General features: G+C 40.4%; 1 protein-coding gene across 3 annotated transcripts in view; it reads right to left on the reverse strand.

Annotated features, from left to right (window-relative positions):
- The window catches only part of SH3KBP1 (SH3 domain containing kinase binding protein 1), a 336,343-nt gene that overhangs the window by 267,667 nt on the left and 50,340 nt on the right, over positions 1-18,336 (reverse strand). Inside the window, exon 1 of one of the 3 annotated variants that reach the window (XM_044937141.2) lies at positions 3,775-3,875. The exons of the other annotated variants lie outside the window; for them this stretch is intronic. Within the exon in view, the coding sequence (XP_044793076.1) occupies positions 3,775-3,786 (12 nt within the window). The 5' untranslated portion in view covers positions 3,787-3,875. Of the gene's footprint in view, positions 1-3,774; positions 3,876-18,336 lie in introns of those variants that run through there. 3 annotated transcript variants of the gene reach the window in all.

Genomic DNA, 18,336 nt, shown 5'->3' on the forward strand with positions numbered 1-18,336 from the left:
GACAGCTAAATAACACTTTCCCCTGCCTGAGAACCATCACTCGTCAACTGTGCTGTGTCGTTACCACAGCTGTTTACCTTCCTGCACTGCAATAGGCTCGAAATCAGACTGCACCTCCAGCTCAAGGGCTGGGGACGATGTTTAGCTGAAAGCATCCTAGTCTTAATGGTCACCTTAAAATACCTGTTAATGGACTCCATTCAAACTCAAGTTTTAAAATAAAAGGGTGAGTTAAATTGAATAAAAAATATCACAGGCTATAAGAGAATAAAGGCATATAGATTTTTAACCACCACTGACAGGAGAAGCTCGCGTTATAATTGCATAGATTATATGTACCAAAGAGAGCATCTGTCATGTGACATTTTGAACCAAATAACACAGCACTCTCTGGAAAAAAAAATATCAATAAGCACAAAGAAGCAATTTCTCAACAGTTGAAAGAAACCACACAAACCTGACATGCTCCATAGTCAAATACTTTTCAAAGTTCATATTATGTGTCATCAGAGTCTAATGTCATAATTACTCATTTGACACAGAAAAGTTGAAGCTACTTTCATATGGCAGATGTACTTTTTTTGTAGTCAGGTTGACAATTATTCCAGTTTCAAGATTTGGGGAGAGAAAAGTTGTGCACACACTCATGATTTTGCTGCCAAGAGGAACAGTTAAAGACTGAACACAAGGCAAGCTGTGAGCAGATACAGCATGACCAGCAATAAACCTGATTCCTTTTCTATTTGTGCCCATGAAGGCCTCAATATTAAGTGTGACTACAGGTCTAGCGGCTATAACTCGATAATAATTACCATGTTAAACAGTCATAACGTATCTTCTACCTACAACCTGCCAACCTATTGATTCGGATACCATTTCTTTACTATGAATCTATGTGGTCAGAAAACAAATCCCAAGGGACCAAACCCTTCAGTAGCTGGCATCACACTGCAGACAATAAGGTGTTGTCCAAACACACACGGCTTTGCTAAGACCACATTCATGTTTTATCATCAATGCCAATTATAGTTTATTACAGTCATGACTAAGATGCACATCTATTGTAAGTCTTTTAAAGATAATTTGAATTTTTTCTTCCACAATGTGCAAAAACCAGTCCTTTTTCATTGTCACCTGGCCCCCCACTGTACTGATACTCGTTATCTCAGATCTTGACCATGGCCTTGTTTTACAGCCAGGAAAATTACAGCCCTGAGAGCTTCAGGGCCGCCACCAAGGAGCTGTCCTGCCTCAATCGAAGAAAGACTGGGTGCAAGAGGAGGCGGTGGCCAGAGTGTCCCCACGCCACCTGGGAACGCAGTGGCACCGCAGGCTCCTCACTCTGGGCCTCGATCTGGGACCACCTGCCTCAAGAAAGCCAGGGCAGGGTGTGTTTTGGCTCGGACAAGCTCGCAGCTCACAAATGCAGGCCAGCCTGTGTTGTTTTCCACCCGGACACCCAGACACAGGATATCATCTCTGTGTCACTTTTCTTGAAAAAAACCTGGTGGTCCCAGAGGAAGGATGACAACAAATGAAACTCTCCTTTCTCCGTGACGAGCAAAACAGGCAGCCAAGGGCTAACAGGGCCCAACGCCACGTACTTCATTCCACAAATAGCTGAACACATCCGTGTGTGGCTTTTGCGTTACTGCGTGCAGTGAACACTCATTAAAGACACATTCACTTTTCCACCTTTCCTCTCCCTGAACCTCCCTCAAGAACTTCTTGTCTCATCTTCCACAGGGGCAGAGATGAGGAAGTTTACCCCTGAGCCTGGGAGTCAGGGGGTGGGGGATACATTATTTCAAATCCCCTTGGGAGTTAAGAAACCAAAGTGAAACCAAATGTCTCCTGGGCAGCCCATGAGGTGTCCTGTCCACATAGAGCTTCAGGACAGACCTTGTGTCTCCAGCCTCCTCCCCAGACCCTAGGTGGCTTTCAAGCTGAGGTCACACTGCCCACCCCACCCCCCACCAGCTCCTGCTAATCACTGCCCTGGGGTAGGGGCAGTGCCAACACCTGGCCATTGCTGCCTGTTTCTGCTCTTCTCTCGGGCATCTGGGCTCAGAAGCTCCCTGCCAGGCTGACTGGGATGAAAGGCGTCACAGCCTGTGGCGCTCCCTGTGCCCCTTCCCCACCTGAGCCCTACCTCCATCTCGGCACCACTGCCCACAGCATCCAACTGGAAAACTCTCATCTCTGTATCTTCCCAATCTCTCAGCATGGCTAAACACTTGTATTAACAGCTAACATTTGCTGACTGATTAATAAGTATCAAACACTTCTCAGTTGCCTTACATGTGTACTCTCGTGCATTCTTCCAAGGACACTAACTAAAAGATATACCGTTGTCATCCTTCCCATTTTTCATAAGAAGAAAGAAATGGACACCTGGGCAGAAGGATCAAATGGCCTCCCCAAGGTCTCAGGGCTAATTAATACAGATTCCAGCTTCTAGACCACCAGGCATGACTGCTCCTGGTCAAAGCACACTGAGTCCTGGGCACAGACCTCAGTAAGGACGTGCTGAACGTGGCTGACCTGACCAGGCTCACAGGTCACAGTAGAAAAGGCTGAAATGACCAAGTAAAAAGACAAGGCCATGGTAAACTCTCTTCCCAAACACAGTGTGTGTACTATGGGGAAGGGGAAAGACTGGCTTCTTGATATGACCCACACTATAGACACTTTCATGCAGATTTGTCTACCTGCACCATGAAAAAGAAATCTTAGATGAAAATATGATTTTTAAAAGGTCATCATCAAGTAAAAGTTGAATGGATGAGTTGAAAATCAAAAAAGGAGAAGTTTAGTTACCACACAACTTGTTCACATATGAAAACTTTTATTCTAAAAATTACCATTTTTATTTTAAACGACTACCATTTCATGTCCTTCAATAAACTTTGGAAGATGGCATTCATTCCGTAAGGCCTTCTTGAATAAAGATTTTATGCACCGTATCAAATTTACTTTGTGCTATCAACTTGGAATGTTCTGCTTCCTGGTTTTGGAGACACTAACTTTTTTTTTTTTCCATATCAAAATTTATCAGCTTGAAGAATTTGTACATTTGGCGGGTGTGTAAAACTAATTTTTTAAAAAAATTCTAACTCTTACAATGTGATTTAAGAGCTCCAATACTACTGATTAGATTTTTTTTTAAATATTAGAGATATTCTGTATGTAAATGCATGAACATTAGAGAATAGTGTTATATTGAACAGTTAAGAATAGTAGCAGTTTTCCTTTATATGCCCAAACTTGGACTCATTCTTGAGAGGGGTAGAAAAGCCCCTGTTAAAAATTCCCCTTATATCGGGTGCTCATCATTATTAATAACAATAGTAACAATGAGCAGTTCACACCCCATGCTAGGAGCCACCTGGGGAGAGAGTCTGGGCCCAAGAGACCACTCTCTGTCCTGGCCTGAAGCACCTTCTCCTACTTTCAGAACATTCACTTTCCTGAATCTTCTCCTCCCCTTCTGACCACTACCTAATCAGTCTCAATTCTGGTTTTACTTTCAACACTGTAGTGGGGGGAAGGGGCACAACTCCTCTCTTCTCTGACCTCACTCTCTGCCCTGGTGATCTCGGCCAGTCTGGGCTTTCAAAGACCCCTAAATTCCTGTCTCTAGCCTTGAAATCCAGACCCACATCTTCAATCTGCTTCCCGAGACTCAGTACCAAAACCTTGCCATCCCCCCTCCCTCCTCCGTCTTTCTCACCACACACAACCAGCCTTATGCACAAATCCTGGTGGCTCTACCTTCAGAAGCATCCAGAATCTGACCACTTCTTCTCTGGTCTCCCCGGGACTCCTGCATGGGCCTCCAAACCGCCCTCCCTGCTTCCACCTTTTGTCCCCTGCAGTTTGTCCTGAATGCTGCAGCCGGAAGGAACCAGTTAGAGCACCCCAGTCACACCACTTCACTGCTTGCACGATTACTTCCCATCTCACTCAGCGTCCCCAGGCTTAGAGTAGCCTGACCAGATCTGCAGCCCCGTGACCTCTAAGCCCTTTCCCTGTTGCTCCCCTCTGGGTCTCTCCCCTCAAGCATACTGGTCTCTGTTGCTCTTCCAACACACCACAGACTTTCCTTTCTCAGGGCCTTTGCACGTGCTATTTATTTTATTGCCTCTGACCGAAAGGTTCTCTCCACAGACCCCCACAGGGCTCCCCTCCTCACTTCCTGAGGTCTTGACTTAAAGGTTACCTTTTCAGTGAGGCTTGTGCTGGTCTCCTTATCACAAACTACAATCCCATGCTCAACATCCCATACCCCCCCTCCTCTGCTTTTCTTCCCGCCAACATATTATGTAACTTGTTCATTATGTTGATAGCTTATTGTCCATCTATCCCACTAGGATGTAAATTCCACGAGAGCAAGGATTTTTGTCTGATTTGTTCAGTGTCTTCCCTAGTAACTATAACACAGCAAACACTCAATAAACATTTGATGAATGAATGAAACTCAGACAGCTTAAATAACTTGCCCAAGGTGGGAAAGCTCAGCTCTCACTCCAAAACTAGTGCTGAGTCACCATTTGTGATGAAATAAAGATGCTTTATCACTACACACTCAGATAACTACAGACCTGATAAAAATTTGAACCAAGTTACACAGCAAGGGTTACATACCATTAACTCAGCTCATTTGTTACTTTCATTATTTGCTGCTTCCTGATATTCTTTCCGAAGACAGGAGGGATTTAAAAACAATTCAGAAAAAGTAACATACATCTGGGAGCTACTCCCATCACAAGAAGTCGAAGGACTGAATGCACCTCAATCTCTGAGGTAAAGTAAACAAGTCAGATGAAAATACATAATTTTTCATTTTAAATCAACTTTCAAAAATCTTAGAAACAAAAAAGCCAAAACCTCCACTAGTAACATTTAGCATTTTCCCCCTACACACACGATTTGGTGTTTGTGTAACATGCTGCATATACAATTATGTAGCCTGCTTTTTTTCTCTCATAGCATATACGTAGTTTCTATATTACTGCATAGATCCTTGTGTGTGCATGCTCACTCAGTCATATCCAATCTCTTTTGTGATTCCATGGACTGTAGCCTGCCAGGCTCCTCTGTTCATAGGATTTCCCAGGCAAGAATACAAGAGTGGGTTGCCATTCCCTTCTCCGGGGGCTCTTCCTAACCCAGGGATCGAACCCATATCTCATGTGTCAACTGCATTGGCAGAATTCTTTACCACTGAGCTACCTGAGAAGCCACAGATCCTTACAGCCCCCAAATTTAAGGTTATGTGGTATCCTGTCAGCAGGCAATGCAATTCTAAGCTAGTATGGACAGAGGAGCCTGGTAGGCTACAGTCCATGGGGTCGCAAAGAGTCGGACACAACTGAGCGACTTCACTTTCACTTTCAAAAAGAAAAGCAAAGAACATAAACATCAATTCGAATTAGAACCCCAAGACCACTTCTCAGCAGGCCATCTTCAAATTGACTGCTAGCTCCACCACTGGATTTGACACAGGTGTATCTCCCAGAGCCAGGAGCATCAGTTCCTTTGGCAATCCTCGGGCCATATCACTTCCCATACCAGGAGCTTAGGATCACCACCATCCAAAGAGTAAGAACTAAGTTCCCAACAGTGCCAATAACCACAAACATCAGGAAACAAGCAACAAAGATAGTCACTCACTCAACAAATATGGAAAAGCATCACTGTGCACCAGGCATGGAGACACAATGCTACACAGAGGCCACAGGCCCTCAGGCCAGCAGGGATGATGGACATTCATCAAAGAACCACAAAAACAAATTTCAAATGTTAACAGTGACAAATGTTAGGAGACAAAAGTCACATCACAAAGACTCGCAGAAAATGGAGAGACAAAGCTGGAAAGAAGGGTGGGAGCTGCAGCCCATGGGTGGACCACGTTCAAGAGCTTAATCTCTAGCCTCAAACCAAGGAAAAGCCAAAGAAGGATATTTCAAGTATGTGCAGTATCTGGGGAAGAGGGTGTGATCAGATTTGTATTTCAAGACTGTCAGTAGAACCTCAAGGTGAGGCAAAAGCAGGACAGCCGTTCAAGCAGTCTTGGGAGGCATTTGCTCCAGCAGATGTGGCCCAGGCAGTGAACTAGACCCAGGCCCTTTCATCAGCACTGTCTCTGCGGCCCCCGACCTCCTCTGGCCCACCTCACTGCCGTCTTCCTCCACTCTTCTTTCTTTCCAGTCTGCTTCTCTCATTGTTCTCCAGACCAACCACAGAGACATCAAACAGTGATGCCTCCCAGTGTCTGCACAGTGGGCAGGGCTCCACTAAATTCCAGCCATGACCATAACAACACAACGCTGATAAGAGAATCTGACCTCGGGTGAGAGACCTGCGATACCCAGGACAGGCTAGAGAACTAAGCATGAGGAAAGTGGGGGGAAGGGGTTGGTTTGTTTTTGTATTTTTCTAATTTAGTGGAAAACAAGGACAAGAGTTAAGAATCCTAATATATACCTATACTAGTACTCACAAGCAGAGATGCAGATGGCTCTGGGGTACAGTCTGAATATGGGGTTTTTATAAAGCTCCCCAGCTGATACTCATGTACAACCAAAGGGGAAACCCACTGGCAATATTATTTTTTAACTTTTTATTTTGAAATAATTATGTACTCCAAGGCAAATTTGGCCTTGGAGTACAGAATGAAGCAGGGCAAAGGCTAACAGAGTTTTGCCAAGAGAACACACTGGTCATAGCAAACACCCTCTTCCAACAACACAAGAGAAGACTCTACACATGGACATCACCAGATGGTCAACACCAAAATCAGATTGATTATATTCTTTGCAGCCAAAGATGGAGAAGCTGTATACAGTCAGCAAAAACAAGACTAGGAGCTGACTGTGGCTCTGATCATGAACTCCTTATTGCCAAATTCAGACTTAAATTGAAGAAAGTACGGAAAACCACTAGACCATTCAGGTATGACCTAAATCAAATCCCTTACGATTATACAGTGGAAGTGAGAAATAGATTCAAGGAATTAGATCTGATAGACAGAGTGCCTGATGAACTATAGACAGAGGTTTGCGACATTGTACAGGAGACAGGGAGCAAGACCATCCCCAAGAAAAAGAAATGCAAAAAAGTAAGATGGCTGTCTGAGGAGGCCTTACAAATAGCTGTGAATAGAAGAGAAGTGAAAAGCAAAGGAGAAAAGGAAAGATATAAGCATCTGAATGCAGAGTTCCAAAGAATAGCAAGGAGAGATGAGAAAGCCTTCCTCAGCAATCAATGCAAAGAAATAGAGGAAAACAACAGAATGGGAAAGTCTAGAGATCTCTTCAAGAAAATTAGAGATACCAAGGGAACATTTCATGCAAAGATGGGCTCGATAAAGGACAGAAATGGTATGGACCTAACAGAAGCAGAAGATATTAAGAAGAGGTGGCAAGAATACACAGAACTGTACAAAAAAGATCTTCATGACCCAGATAATCACGATGGTATGATCACTCACCTAGAGCCAGACATTCTGGAATGTGAAGTCGAGTGGGCCTTAGGAAGCATCACTATGAACAAAGTTAGTGGAGATGATGGAATTCCAACTGAGCTATTTCAAATCCTAAAACATGATGCTGTGAAAGTGCTGCACTTAATATGCCAGCAAATTTGGAAAACTCAGCAGTGGCCACGGGACTGGAAAAGGTCAATTTTCATTCCAATCCCAAAGAAAGGCAATGCCAAAGAATGCTCAAACTACTGCACAGTTGCACTCATCTCACTCACTAGCAAAGTAATGCTCAAAATTCTCCAAGACAGTCTTCAACAGCACGTGGACCATGAACTTCCTGATGTTCAAGCTGGTTTTAGAAAAGGCAGAGGAACCAGATATCAAATTGTCAACAACCATTGGATTATCAAAAAGCAAGAGAGTTCCAGAAAAACATCTATTTCTGCTTTATTGACTATGCCAAATCCTTTGACTGTGTGGATCACAATAAACTGGAAAATTCTGAAAGAGATGGGAATACCAGACCACCTGACCTGCCTCTTGAAAAGTCTGTATGCAGGTCAGGAAGCAACAGTTAGAACTGGACATGGAACAACAGACTGGTTCCAAATAGGAAAAGGAGAACGTCAAGGCTGTATATTGGCACCCTGCTTATTTAACTTATATGCAGAGTACATCATGAGAAATGCTGGGCTGGAAGAAGCACAAGCTGGAATCAAGATTGCCAGGAGAAATATCAATAACCTCAGATATGCAGATGACACCACCCTTATGGCAGAAAGCAAAGAAGAACTAAAGAGCCTCTTGATGAAAGTGAAAGAGGAGAGTGAAAAAGCTGGCTTAAAGCTCAATATTCAGAAAACTAAGATCATGGCATCTGGTCCCATCACTTCATCACAAATAGATGGGAAAACAGTGGAAACAGTGGCAGACTTTATTTTGGGGGGGCTCCAAAAATCACTGCAGATGGTGACTGCAGCAATGAAATTAAAAGACACTTACTCCTTGGAAGAAAAGTTATGACCAACCTAGACAGCATATTAAAAAGCAGAAACATTACTTTGCCAACAAAGGTTCCATCTAGTCAAGGCTATGGTTTTTCCAGTAGTCATGTATGGATGTGAGAATTGGACTATAAAGAAAGCTGAGTGCTGAAGAATTGATGCTTTTGACTGTGGTGTTGGAGAAGACTCTTGAGAGTCCCTTGGACTGCAAGGAGATCCAACCAGTCCATCCTAAAGGAAATCAGCCCTGAATATTCATTGGAAGGACTGATGCTGAAGCTGAAACTCCAACACCTTGGCCACCTGATGCAAAGAACTGACTCATTGGAAAAGACCCTGATGCTGGGAAAGATTGAAGGTGGGAGGAGAAGGGGACGGCAGAGGATGAGATGGTTGGATGGCATCACCAACTCAATGGACATGAGTTTAAGTAAACTCTGGGAGTTGGTGATGGAGGCCTGGTGTGCTGCAGTCCATGGGGTCATAAAGAGTTGGACACAACTGAGCGACAGAACTGAAATGAACTGAATTATGTACTCACAGAAACTTACAAAATGGTGCAGAGTGCCATGAACCCTCCACCCAGCTTCCTCCAGTTATGGCATCTCACATGACTACAGTACAATATCAAAACAAAGAAATTGATGTGGGTACAATACTGATAACTACACTACAGATCTCATTCACCTCTCATAGTTTTTGCAAGTACTGATTTGTGTGTATGTGTGTATAACTCTGGAGAAGGCAATGGTACCCCACTCCAGTACTCTTGCCTGGAAAATCCCATGGACGGAGGACCCTGGTAGGCTGCAGTCCACGGGGTCGCTAAGAGTTGGACACAACTGAGCGACTTCACTTTGACTTTTCACTTTCATGCATTGGAGGAGGAAATGGCAACTCACTCCAGTGTTCTTGCCTGGAGAATCCCATGGACAGAGGAGCCTGGTGGGCTGTCGTCTATGGGGTCGCACAGAGTCGGACACGACTGAAACGACTTAGCAGCAGTAGCAGGAGTGTATAACTCTACACAGTTTGATCCAGCATACAGATTTGAGTAATCACCATCACAATCAAGATACAGAAGTGTTCCATCTCCACGAAGTAACCCCCTTGTGCTATCATTTCATAGTTCTACCAGTCCTCTCCCCACCCTGTCACTGTCCTTTAGCAGTTAATCATCTGTTCTTCAACTCTATAATTTTGTCTTTTTGCAATGTAATATAATCATACAGTATATAACATTTGAGACTGGCTTTATTCCCAAAGCACAATGCTCTTGTGACCCATCCAAGTTGTTGCCTGTATTCATTTCTTTTTACTGCTGAGTACTATTCCATCATATGAATGGACTCGACTGTGTTTAACCATCCATCCATTGAAGGACATTTAAGTTATTTATAATTCAGAACTATTATAAATAAAGCTGTGCTGCCATGAACAGTCTTGTACAGGTTTTTGTGTGGACATAAAATTTTTATTTATCTGAGATGAATGTTCAAGAGTACAATCACTGGGTCATGTGGCAAGTGCAAAGTCAGTTTTATAAGAAACTTCCAAACTATTTCCCAGACTGGCTGAAACCTTTTACAGCCCCAGCAGCAGTGTATGAGAGAACACTTTCTGTACACCCACGCCAGCATTTGGCATTACTACTGTTTTTTGTTGCAGCCCTTCTAATGCTTATTCTAATAGATAAATAGTACTAGTATCATTGATACATAGATCGATAGATACAGTCTCATTGTCCTTTTAATTTTCCTTTTTCTAATGGCTAATGATGCTGAACACCTTTTCATGTGCTTACTTTCCATCTGTATATCCTCTTCAGTGAAATGTATCTTCACATCTCTTACCCATTTTTAATTGGACTTTTGGACTTAGTATTGCATTTTGAGAGTTCTTCATTCATTCTAAATATAAGTCCTTTGTCAGACATATGGTTAGCAAATATTTTCACTCAGTCTGTAACCTGTCTTTTCATCCTCTTCACAGAGTTTTTCACAAAAGTTTTTAACTCTGAATAAATCTAATTGATTGATTTTTTATCTTTAATGATCTGTTGGTGTGAAGTCTAAAAACTCTTCACCAAGGCCTAGATCCTAAAGATTTTCTCTTGTGTTTAATTCTATAACTTTTATAGTTTTATGTTTTACATTTAGATCTATGATCCATTTTGAGATAATTGTTACAAGGTGTAAGGTTTAGGTAGAGGTTTATTTTTTGCCTCTGGCTGTGCAACTGATCCAGCACCATGAGATGAAAAGGCTCTTTCCTTTGCTGAACTGCTTCTGTACCTTTGTCAAAGATCAGTTGGGCATATCTGTGTGGGTCTATTTCTGGGTTCTTTATTCTGTTCAATTGACCTATGTATCTATCTCTCCACCAATTCCACATAGTCTTAATTACTTTAGCTATTAAAGTACGTCATAAAATAGAATAGATGCCTTCTACTTTGTTCTTCTTTCTCTAAATTATTTTACCTATTCTAATTCCTTTGATTTTCCAACACACACATCCTGTCCATGTTTTCTTAGATTTATACCTAAGTATTTTAATTTTTTTAGGATAGATTATAAATGGTATTGTGCTCTTAATTTGGGTTTCCATATGCTCATTTCTAGGACACAGAAATAATTTTTGTGCATTGATCTTGTATCCTGTGATCTTGCTGAATTTACTTATTAATTCCAGGAGTTATTTTTTGATTTGGGGGATTTCCTACATGGAGAATCATGTCATCCACAAACAGGGACAGTTTTTATTCTTCCTTTCCTATTTGTATGTCTTTTATTTCTTTTCTCAGAATGGCACTGACTAGGATATCCAGTACTGTGCTGAATAAGACTAGTGACAGCAGAGATCTTTGCCTTGTTCCTATTCTCAGGGAGGAAAGCATTCACTCTTTCACCATTCAGTATGATGTTAACTGTAGATGCTCCTTATCAAGCTGGGGAAATTCCCCTATATTCCTACTTTACTTAGAGTTTTCATCATGAATCTTTGTTGAATTTTGTCAAGTGATTTTCCTGCACCAACTGATATGATTATCTGATTTTTTCCTCCTGTAATCTGTTGATATGGCAGATTACATTAAGTGATTTTTAAACAATGAAGCAGACTTCCATATCTAGAATAAACCCCACTTGGTCACAGTACATAATTCTTTTTATATGCTGCTGGGTTTGTTTTGTTAGTACTTTGTTGAGGATTTTTGTGTCTATGCTCTTGAGGGATACTGGTCTGTAGGTTTTTGGTAGTGTCTGTCTAGTTTTGGTAATCAAGTTGCAATGACCTCGTGAAATGAATAAGAAGGCATTCTCTCCTGTTCTATTTTCTGGAAGAGATTACGTAGAATTGGTGCCTGTTCTTCTTTAATTGTTTAGTGGAAATCTCCAGTGAAACCTTCTAGTCCTAAAGATTTCTTTCTTAGAAGCTTTTAAATTATCAATTAATTTCTTCAACAGTTATAGGACTGCCAAGACTACCTATGTCATCTTGGGTCAGTTTTGGTAGTTTGTGATATTCAAGGCAATGGTCCATTTCATCTAAATTATCAAAATGTATGTGCACAGAACTGTTTGTCATATTCTCTTACTATTTTTTAAATAGCTGCAGGATCTGTAGGGATAGCCTCTGATTCCCTAATATTGAAATTTGTGTCTTCTTTTTTAAAAAATAATTTTCAGTCATCTTAAAGATTTATCCATTTTGCTGATCTTTTTAAAGAATTGGTTTTTCATGGATTTTCTCTGTTGTTTTCTGTGTTCAGTGATTCCTGCTCTTCACTACTTTCTTTATTCTGCTTGTTTTGGTGGGGCGAGGGTCTTTTTCTTTTCTAGTTTCTTGAGGTGGGAGCTTAGATTATTGATTTCAGATCTTTCCTCCATTTTGAATTAAGAATTTAGTGCTACAAACTTCCCTCTCAGCACTACTTTAGCTATGTCCCATAAACTTTTTAATATGTAGTATTTTCATTTTCATTCAGCTTGATGTATTTTTAAAATTTCCTCTGAGACTTCCTCTTTGGCTCATGAATTATTCAGAAGTGTGTTATGTGATTTTGAAGAGTTTGGAGATCTTCCTGTTATCTGTTATTGATTTCTAGTTTGATTGTATTATGGTCAGAGAACATACACTGTATTATTTCCACTCCTTTAAATACATTGAGATTAGTTTTATGACCCAGGGTATGGTCTAACTTGGTGAATGTTTCATGAGTACTTGAAAAAGATATGTTTTAAGCTGTTTTTGAGTAAAGTGTCCTATAAATATTAATTAGAACTGCTTGGCTGATAATGCTGTTCAGTTCTTCTATATCCTTCCTGATATCTAATTTAGTAATTCTTCCAATTCTGAGAGAGATGCCGTAGCTCCCAAGTATTACTATTGTGGATGTGTTTACCTTTAAGTTCTATCAGTTTTTGCTTCATGTACTTTGCAGCTCTGTTGTTTGGTTCACTAATATTTGAGATTGTTATGTTTTCTTGGTATAATGACATTTTTGTCACTGTGTAATGTCTCTATCTCAGGTAATTTTCTTCACTCTCTCATCTACTTTATCTGGTATTATATATAGCTGTTCCTGCTTTTTCAAAGTTAATGTCTGCATGGTTTATCTTTTTCTACCCTTTTACTTTTAATGCATCTATATCAATACATTTGAAGTGAGTTTCTTGTAGATGATAGCACACAGTTGAGTCACATTTTTTATCCACTCTGTTATCTCTATCAATTGGTATATTTAGACCATTTTCAATTAAATAATTATTGATATTAGGTTTGTCAACGAATTCCTCTTTATTTCCTGTTTATCATTCTTTTTCCTTTTTCCTATCTTCCCGTGAGTTACTTGTACATTTCTTTATAGACTTTTTGAGTATATATCATTGTATAGTTTTTTTTTATTACTTTTTAGTTTTTTAGTGGTTTGGGTTTGCTTTTTTTTAGCTATTACAATATACATATGGAACTTATCAATGACTACTAGTATCAATGTTTTCCCATTTCAAGAGAAGTGTTCTTTTGCTTGCAAAAGCTTTTAAATTTAATTAGATTCCATTTGTTTATTTTATTTTTATCCTCTTTAGGAGGTGGATCAAAAAAGATCTTGCTGTGATTTATGTCAAAAAGTGTTCTATGTTTTCCTCTAAGAGTTTTATAGTGTCTGGTCTTACATTTAGATCTTTGATCCATTTTGAATTTATTTTTGTGTATAGTGTTAGGGAGTGTTCTAATTTCATTCTTTTGCATGCAGCTGTCCAGTTTTGCCAGCACCACTTATTGAAGAGGCTGTCTTTTCTCCAATGTATATTCTTGCCTCCTTGTCAAAGATAAGGTAGTCACATGTGTGTGGATTTATCTCTGGGCTTTCTATCCTATTCCATTTATCTATATTTCTGTTTTGGGGCCAGTACCTTTGGTAGCTTTGTAGTGAAGTCTGAAGTCAAGAGGCCTAATTCCTCTACGTTTGGAGAAAACCATACTTCAAAAAGATATATGCACACAGCATTCATTGTAGCACTATTTACAATAGCCAGGACATGTAAGCAATCTAAATGCTCATGGACAGAGGAATGGATAAAGAAGATGTGGGACACATATACAATGAAATAATACTCAGCCATAAAAAAGAATAAAATAATGGCATTTGCAGCAACATGGACAGACCTAGTGATTGTCACACTGAGTGAAGTAAGTCAGACACTGAAAGATAAATATCATATATCACTTATACGTGGAAAAATAAAAGGCTACAAATGAACTTACCTACAAAACAGAAATAGAGCTGCAGATGTAAAAACAAAAACTTATGGTTACCAGGAGGTAGGTAATATGGGGAGCAGAGGGTAAATCAGGAGATTGCGATTGACATATACACAATACTTATAGATAATAAGGACCTACTATATAGCACAGGGAACTCTACTCAATACTCTGTAATGGCCTACATGGTGAAAGAATCTAAAAAAGAGTGGACACACACACACACATATATGTATGTATAAATAAGATGGAGAAGGCAATGGCACCCCACTCCAGTACTCTTGCCTGGAAAATCCCATGAACGGAGGAGCCTGGTAGGCTGCAGTCCATGAGGTGGCTAAGAGTCAGACACGACTGAGTGACTTCACTTTGACTTTTCGCTTTCATGCATTGGAGAAGGAAATGGCAACCCACTCCAGTGTTCTTGCCTGGAGAATCCCAGGGACGGGGGAGCCTGGTGGGCTGCCGTCTATGGGGTCGCACAGAGTCGGACACGACTGAAGGGACTTAGCATAGCATAGCATAAATAAGACACATTTCTGTACACCTGAAACTAATACCTAACACAACACTGTAAATCAACTATACTCTAATAAATCTTTAAAAAGTTAATTAAGGATAAAGACAGTCTATTAAACAAACTCCTGTTTTTACCCATCCACTGTTTTCTGTTCTTTTCCCTCTTTCTATAGTCCCAGGCCTCCTCCCTGTTATCATTTACTTTTCTGTTTAGAGAATTTTCTTTAGCCATAACTTATTTAAGGATGACAAATTTTCTTTCTTTTCCTTCATCTGAGAATGTTTTTATTTTCTTTTTATTCCTGAAGGATATTTTCACTAGATGTAGAACTTGGAGTGAATAGTCCTTTTTGTTCAGCACTTGAAAATGCTGTGCACTTCCTTCTGAACTCTATGATTTCATATTAGAAATCCACTGTCTTTCAAATCATTCTTCCGCTATGGGTAATATGTTGCTTCTCACTCACTGCTTTTTGTCTAAAGACAAAAAAGTTTTTAGAAGTTTGGTTATGCTGTGTCTTGGGATAGATTTCTTTGAGTTTATCCTGTTTGAGTATTGCTCAGCTTCTTGATTCTAATGGCTTATCCCTTTGCCCAATTTGGGGAAGTTTTCAACCATTATTTCTTCAAATACTTCTTATTTCTATAGTTTTCTCTTCTCCTTCTGCTACCCCAATGATACAAATGTTAGACCTAATGTTATTGTACCAAAGGTCTCTGAGGCTCTGTTCTTTTTTTTTTTCAAGACTAGCTTCCATCTGTTGGCTGGACAACAGACAGACAGGGTACCCTAAGTTTTATTGATCTCTCTTCAACTTCATTGATTCTTCCCTCTGTCATTTCCATTATTAAGCTTATCCAGTGTACTTAATATGGTGATTTATTTTTAAGTTCTATAATTTTCATTTTTTAATATCTCTTTTTTTTTGCTGAGATTTTCTAATTTTTTTTATTTGTTTCCGGAGTGTTTGCAACTGTTTATTAAAGCATTTTTCTGATGGCTGCTTCAAAATCTTTGGCAAGTAATTCCAACATTTTAGTCTTCCCAGTGTTGGTGTCTGTTGATTTTTTCATTGAAGTTCTAATTTTCCTGGTTCTTGGCATGACAAGTCACTTTTTATTGTATCTGAGGCATTTGAGCTATTATAAGACTGTATCCTATTTACATTTAGCAGGCACTAACCCTATTTAGATTAAGCATGCAGATCCTGGGCTAATTTGTGGGCTATACGATGCTAGCAACAGTTAAGTATCCAGAGCCCATGCAGTGCTAGTCTGGTCTTCATTTGTGTTACCTAGAGGTCACTCTGAATACCTACGTAGCATTTCATACTGTAGTTTATTTTTTCAAACTTTCTGGAACATTAATTCTAGTCAGATTCATGTATGTATTGGTCAGGATTTTGCTCAAGATCTCCTATATGAATCCCTTTCTCTAGCTCTCTCTTCTTCAAGATCCTCCCCACTATCTAGTGGAGAGGGTGAGAGGTGTCACCTACCACTGCTGAGCCCAGGGCAGGGGTAACAGTCCAGACTTTCCATCTGGTATCCACTGACAACATGCCACTAGGGAAGGAGCCAAATGCCCCAGAAACAATTTGCTATCTGTACTTTAAGCCACATACTTGATGGCTCAACAACCTCCATTTATTACCTCTCACTTCTCTTAAGTCAGAAGTCCAGGTCAGCTCAATTAGATTCTCTGCTCAGGGTCTCACAAGGCTAATATCAAGAATTCAACAAGGTTGGACTCTTATTTGGAGACTTGGGAGGACAATCCACTTCCAAGCTCATTCAGGTTGTTGGCAGAATCCATTATTTGCAGCAGTGGGTCTGAGGTCTCCATTTCCTGGCTGGCTGCCAGCAAAGGTTTGCTCTCTGCTCCAGCAAAGTGGCCTACATTCCTTTTCATGTGACCACTCCACCTACCAAGTCACAACTTCTCAAGTTTTCCATCTTTCTGCCTCTTCTTTCACTTGACAGAGAAATCTCTCTGCTTCTAATGGCTCAAATGCTACAGTTAGGCCCACTTGGATCCCTCTCTTTCGGTAAGTCAATGGCACCATATAACATAACACAACTACTAGAATGATTGTTGTTGTTCAGTCGCTAAGTCGTGCCCGATTCTTTGTGACCCCATGAACTGCAGCACACCAGACTTCCCTGTCTTTCACTACTGGGATGACAGCTCATCACATTCATGGGTTCTGGAGATTCTGGAGTGGAATTTGGGGATCATTCCTAGAAATTCTGCCCACCTTACTACCACTGGGTAGAAGACAGTGTTTACTTCAGGGTTCAGTAGTCCAGAGTTCTTGCAATTAGAACGTATTAATTCTAATGGGCTCACAAAGAGCATTGTTTGCATATTTCTGTGTTGTTTTTGTATTTGTAGTACACTTTTTAAAAAAACAATTTCCAGCATGATTATGTTTCTTTATGTATTCATAAAGGTACTTTAGAAATAACAGTATTTTCAAATGTAGAACTTCAGCTCACAGGCTACCAAGCCATGGGCTTGAGAAAAGATACTGAAGAGAACAATACAATCAGTTCCACTGTACAAAAGGAGTGCCCAGGCTTTTTCAGGCAGCAAATCACCTGAACTTTAAAAAATATTCCAAGGCTCCTATACCAACTGCGGCCCGCTCCAAACTCCTGACGATACAGTGTGCCCGGAGCAGTGCCAGACTGGAGACTGACTGGTTTACGGTCCTGTATGGGACCCCCCCCAGTTCCCAAGTTTAAGTGTCCGGTAATGATCACAGCAATATCTTACATGGTTTAGGTTCTGATCGGTTAGAAAGCTAGGGGTTGAATTTGATATTTGGCAAAACTAATATAGTTATGTAAAGTTTAAAAATAAAATAAAATTAAAAAAAAAAAAAGGAAACACATGATTTCAAAGTCCCTTTCCAACCTCAAATTCGATAATCCTGTCATTAAGAAAATAAGACTCCATTATGCATAATCACAAAGATCAACTGGGTCAGGGGACTGCTCTCCCTGAGTCACAAGACATCGCTTCACACACACACACACACATACTTCCTGTGCTGCAACAGTGACAAAGGCTGAGGAATATGCCAACTGGTGTGGCTTTTACTGGTAACACATTTGTCTTCAATTACTCCAGACCCTTCCTGGAGTACCATTTCTCGGAACAGCATCTAACAGGCTCCAGTTGTCAGTTTTAAGATTTTGTTCTCTAAAAGAAAACTACATGTTCAAAGTTTCAACAAAAATCTGAGTTGGAACTGGTTGTGTGCAAGGCCTCCATGGATGGGGAACAACTAGGCAGTCACACATCTGGGTTATTTAGCATTCTTAGAAAAGACCACAAAGCTCCTTCTGAAAAGCATATCCTGAACACCGCAAAATAACAAGCTTCTTTACAAACGAGTAAAATGAAATATTTTCCTGAATTGCCTTACTTTCAGAATTCATAGGAAAAGAGAGTACCAGCCCAGAAATCCAGGCAAAGGTTGTTCTTTTGAGCTGAAGTAGCTGATTTCTTAAGAGAATCATTTAAAATGCAGAAAGCAAGTTCACAGCCACAAT

Source organism: Bubalus bubalis, chromosome X, assembly GCF_019923935.1.
Source record: "Bubalus bubalis isolate 160015118507 breed Murrah chromosome X, NDDB_SH_1, whole genome shotgun sequence".
Taxonomy (NCBI): Eukaryota; Metazoa; Chordata; class Mammalia; order Artiodactyla; family Bovidae; genus Bubalus; species Bubalus bubalis.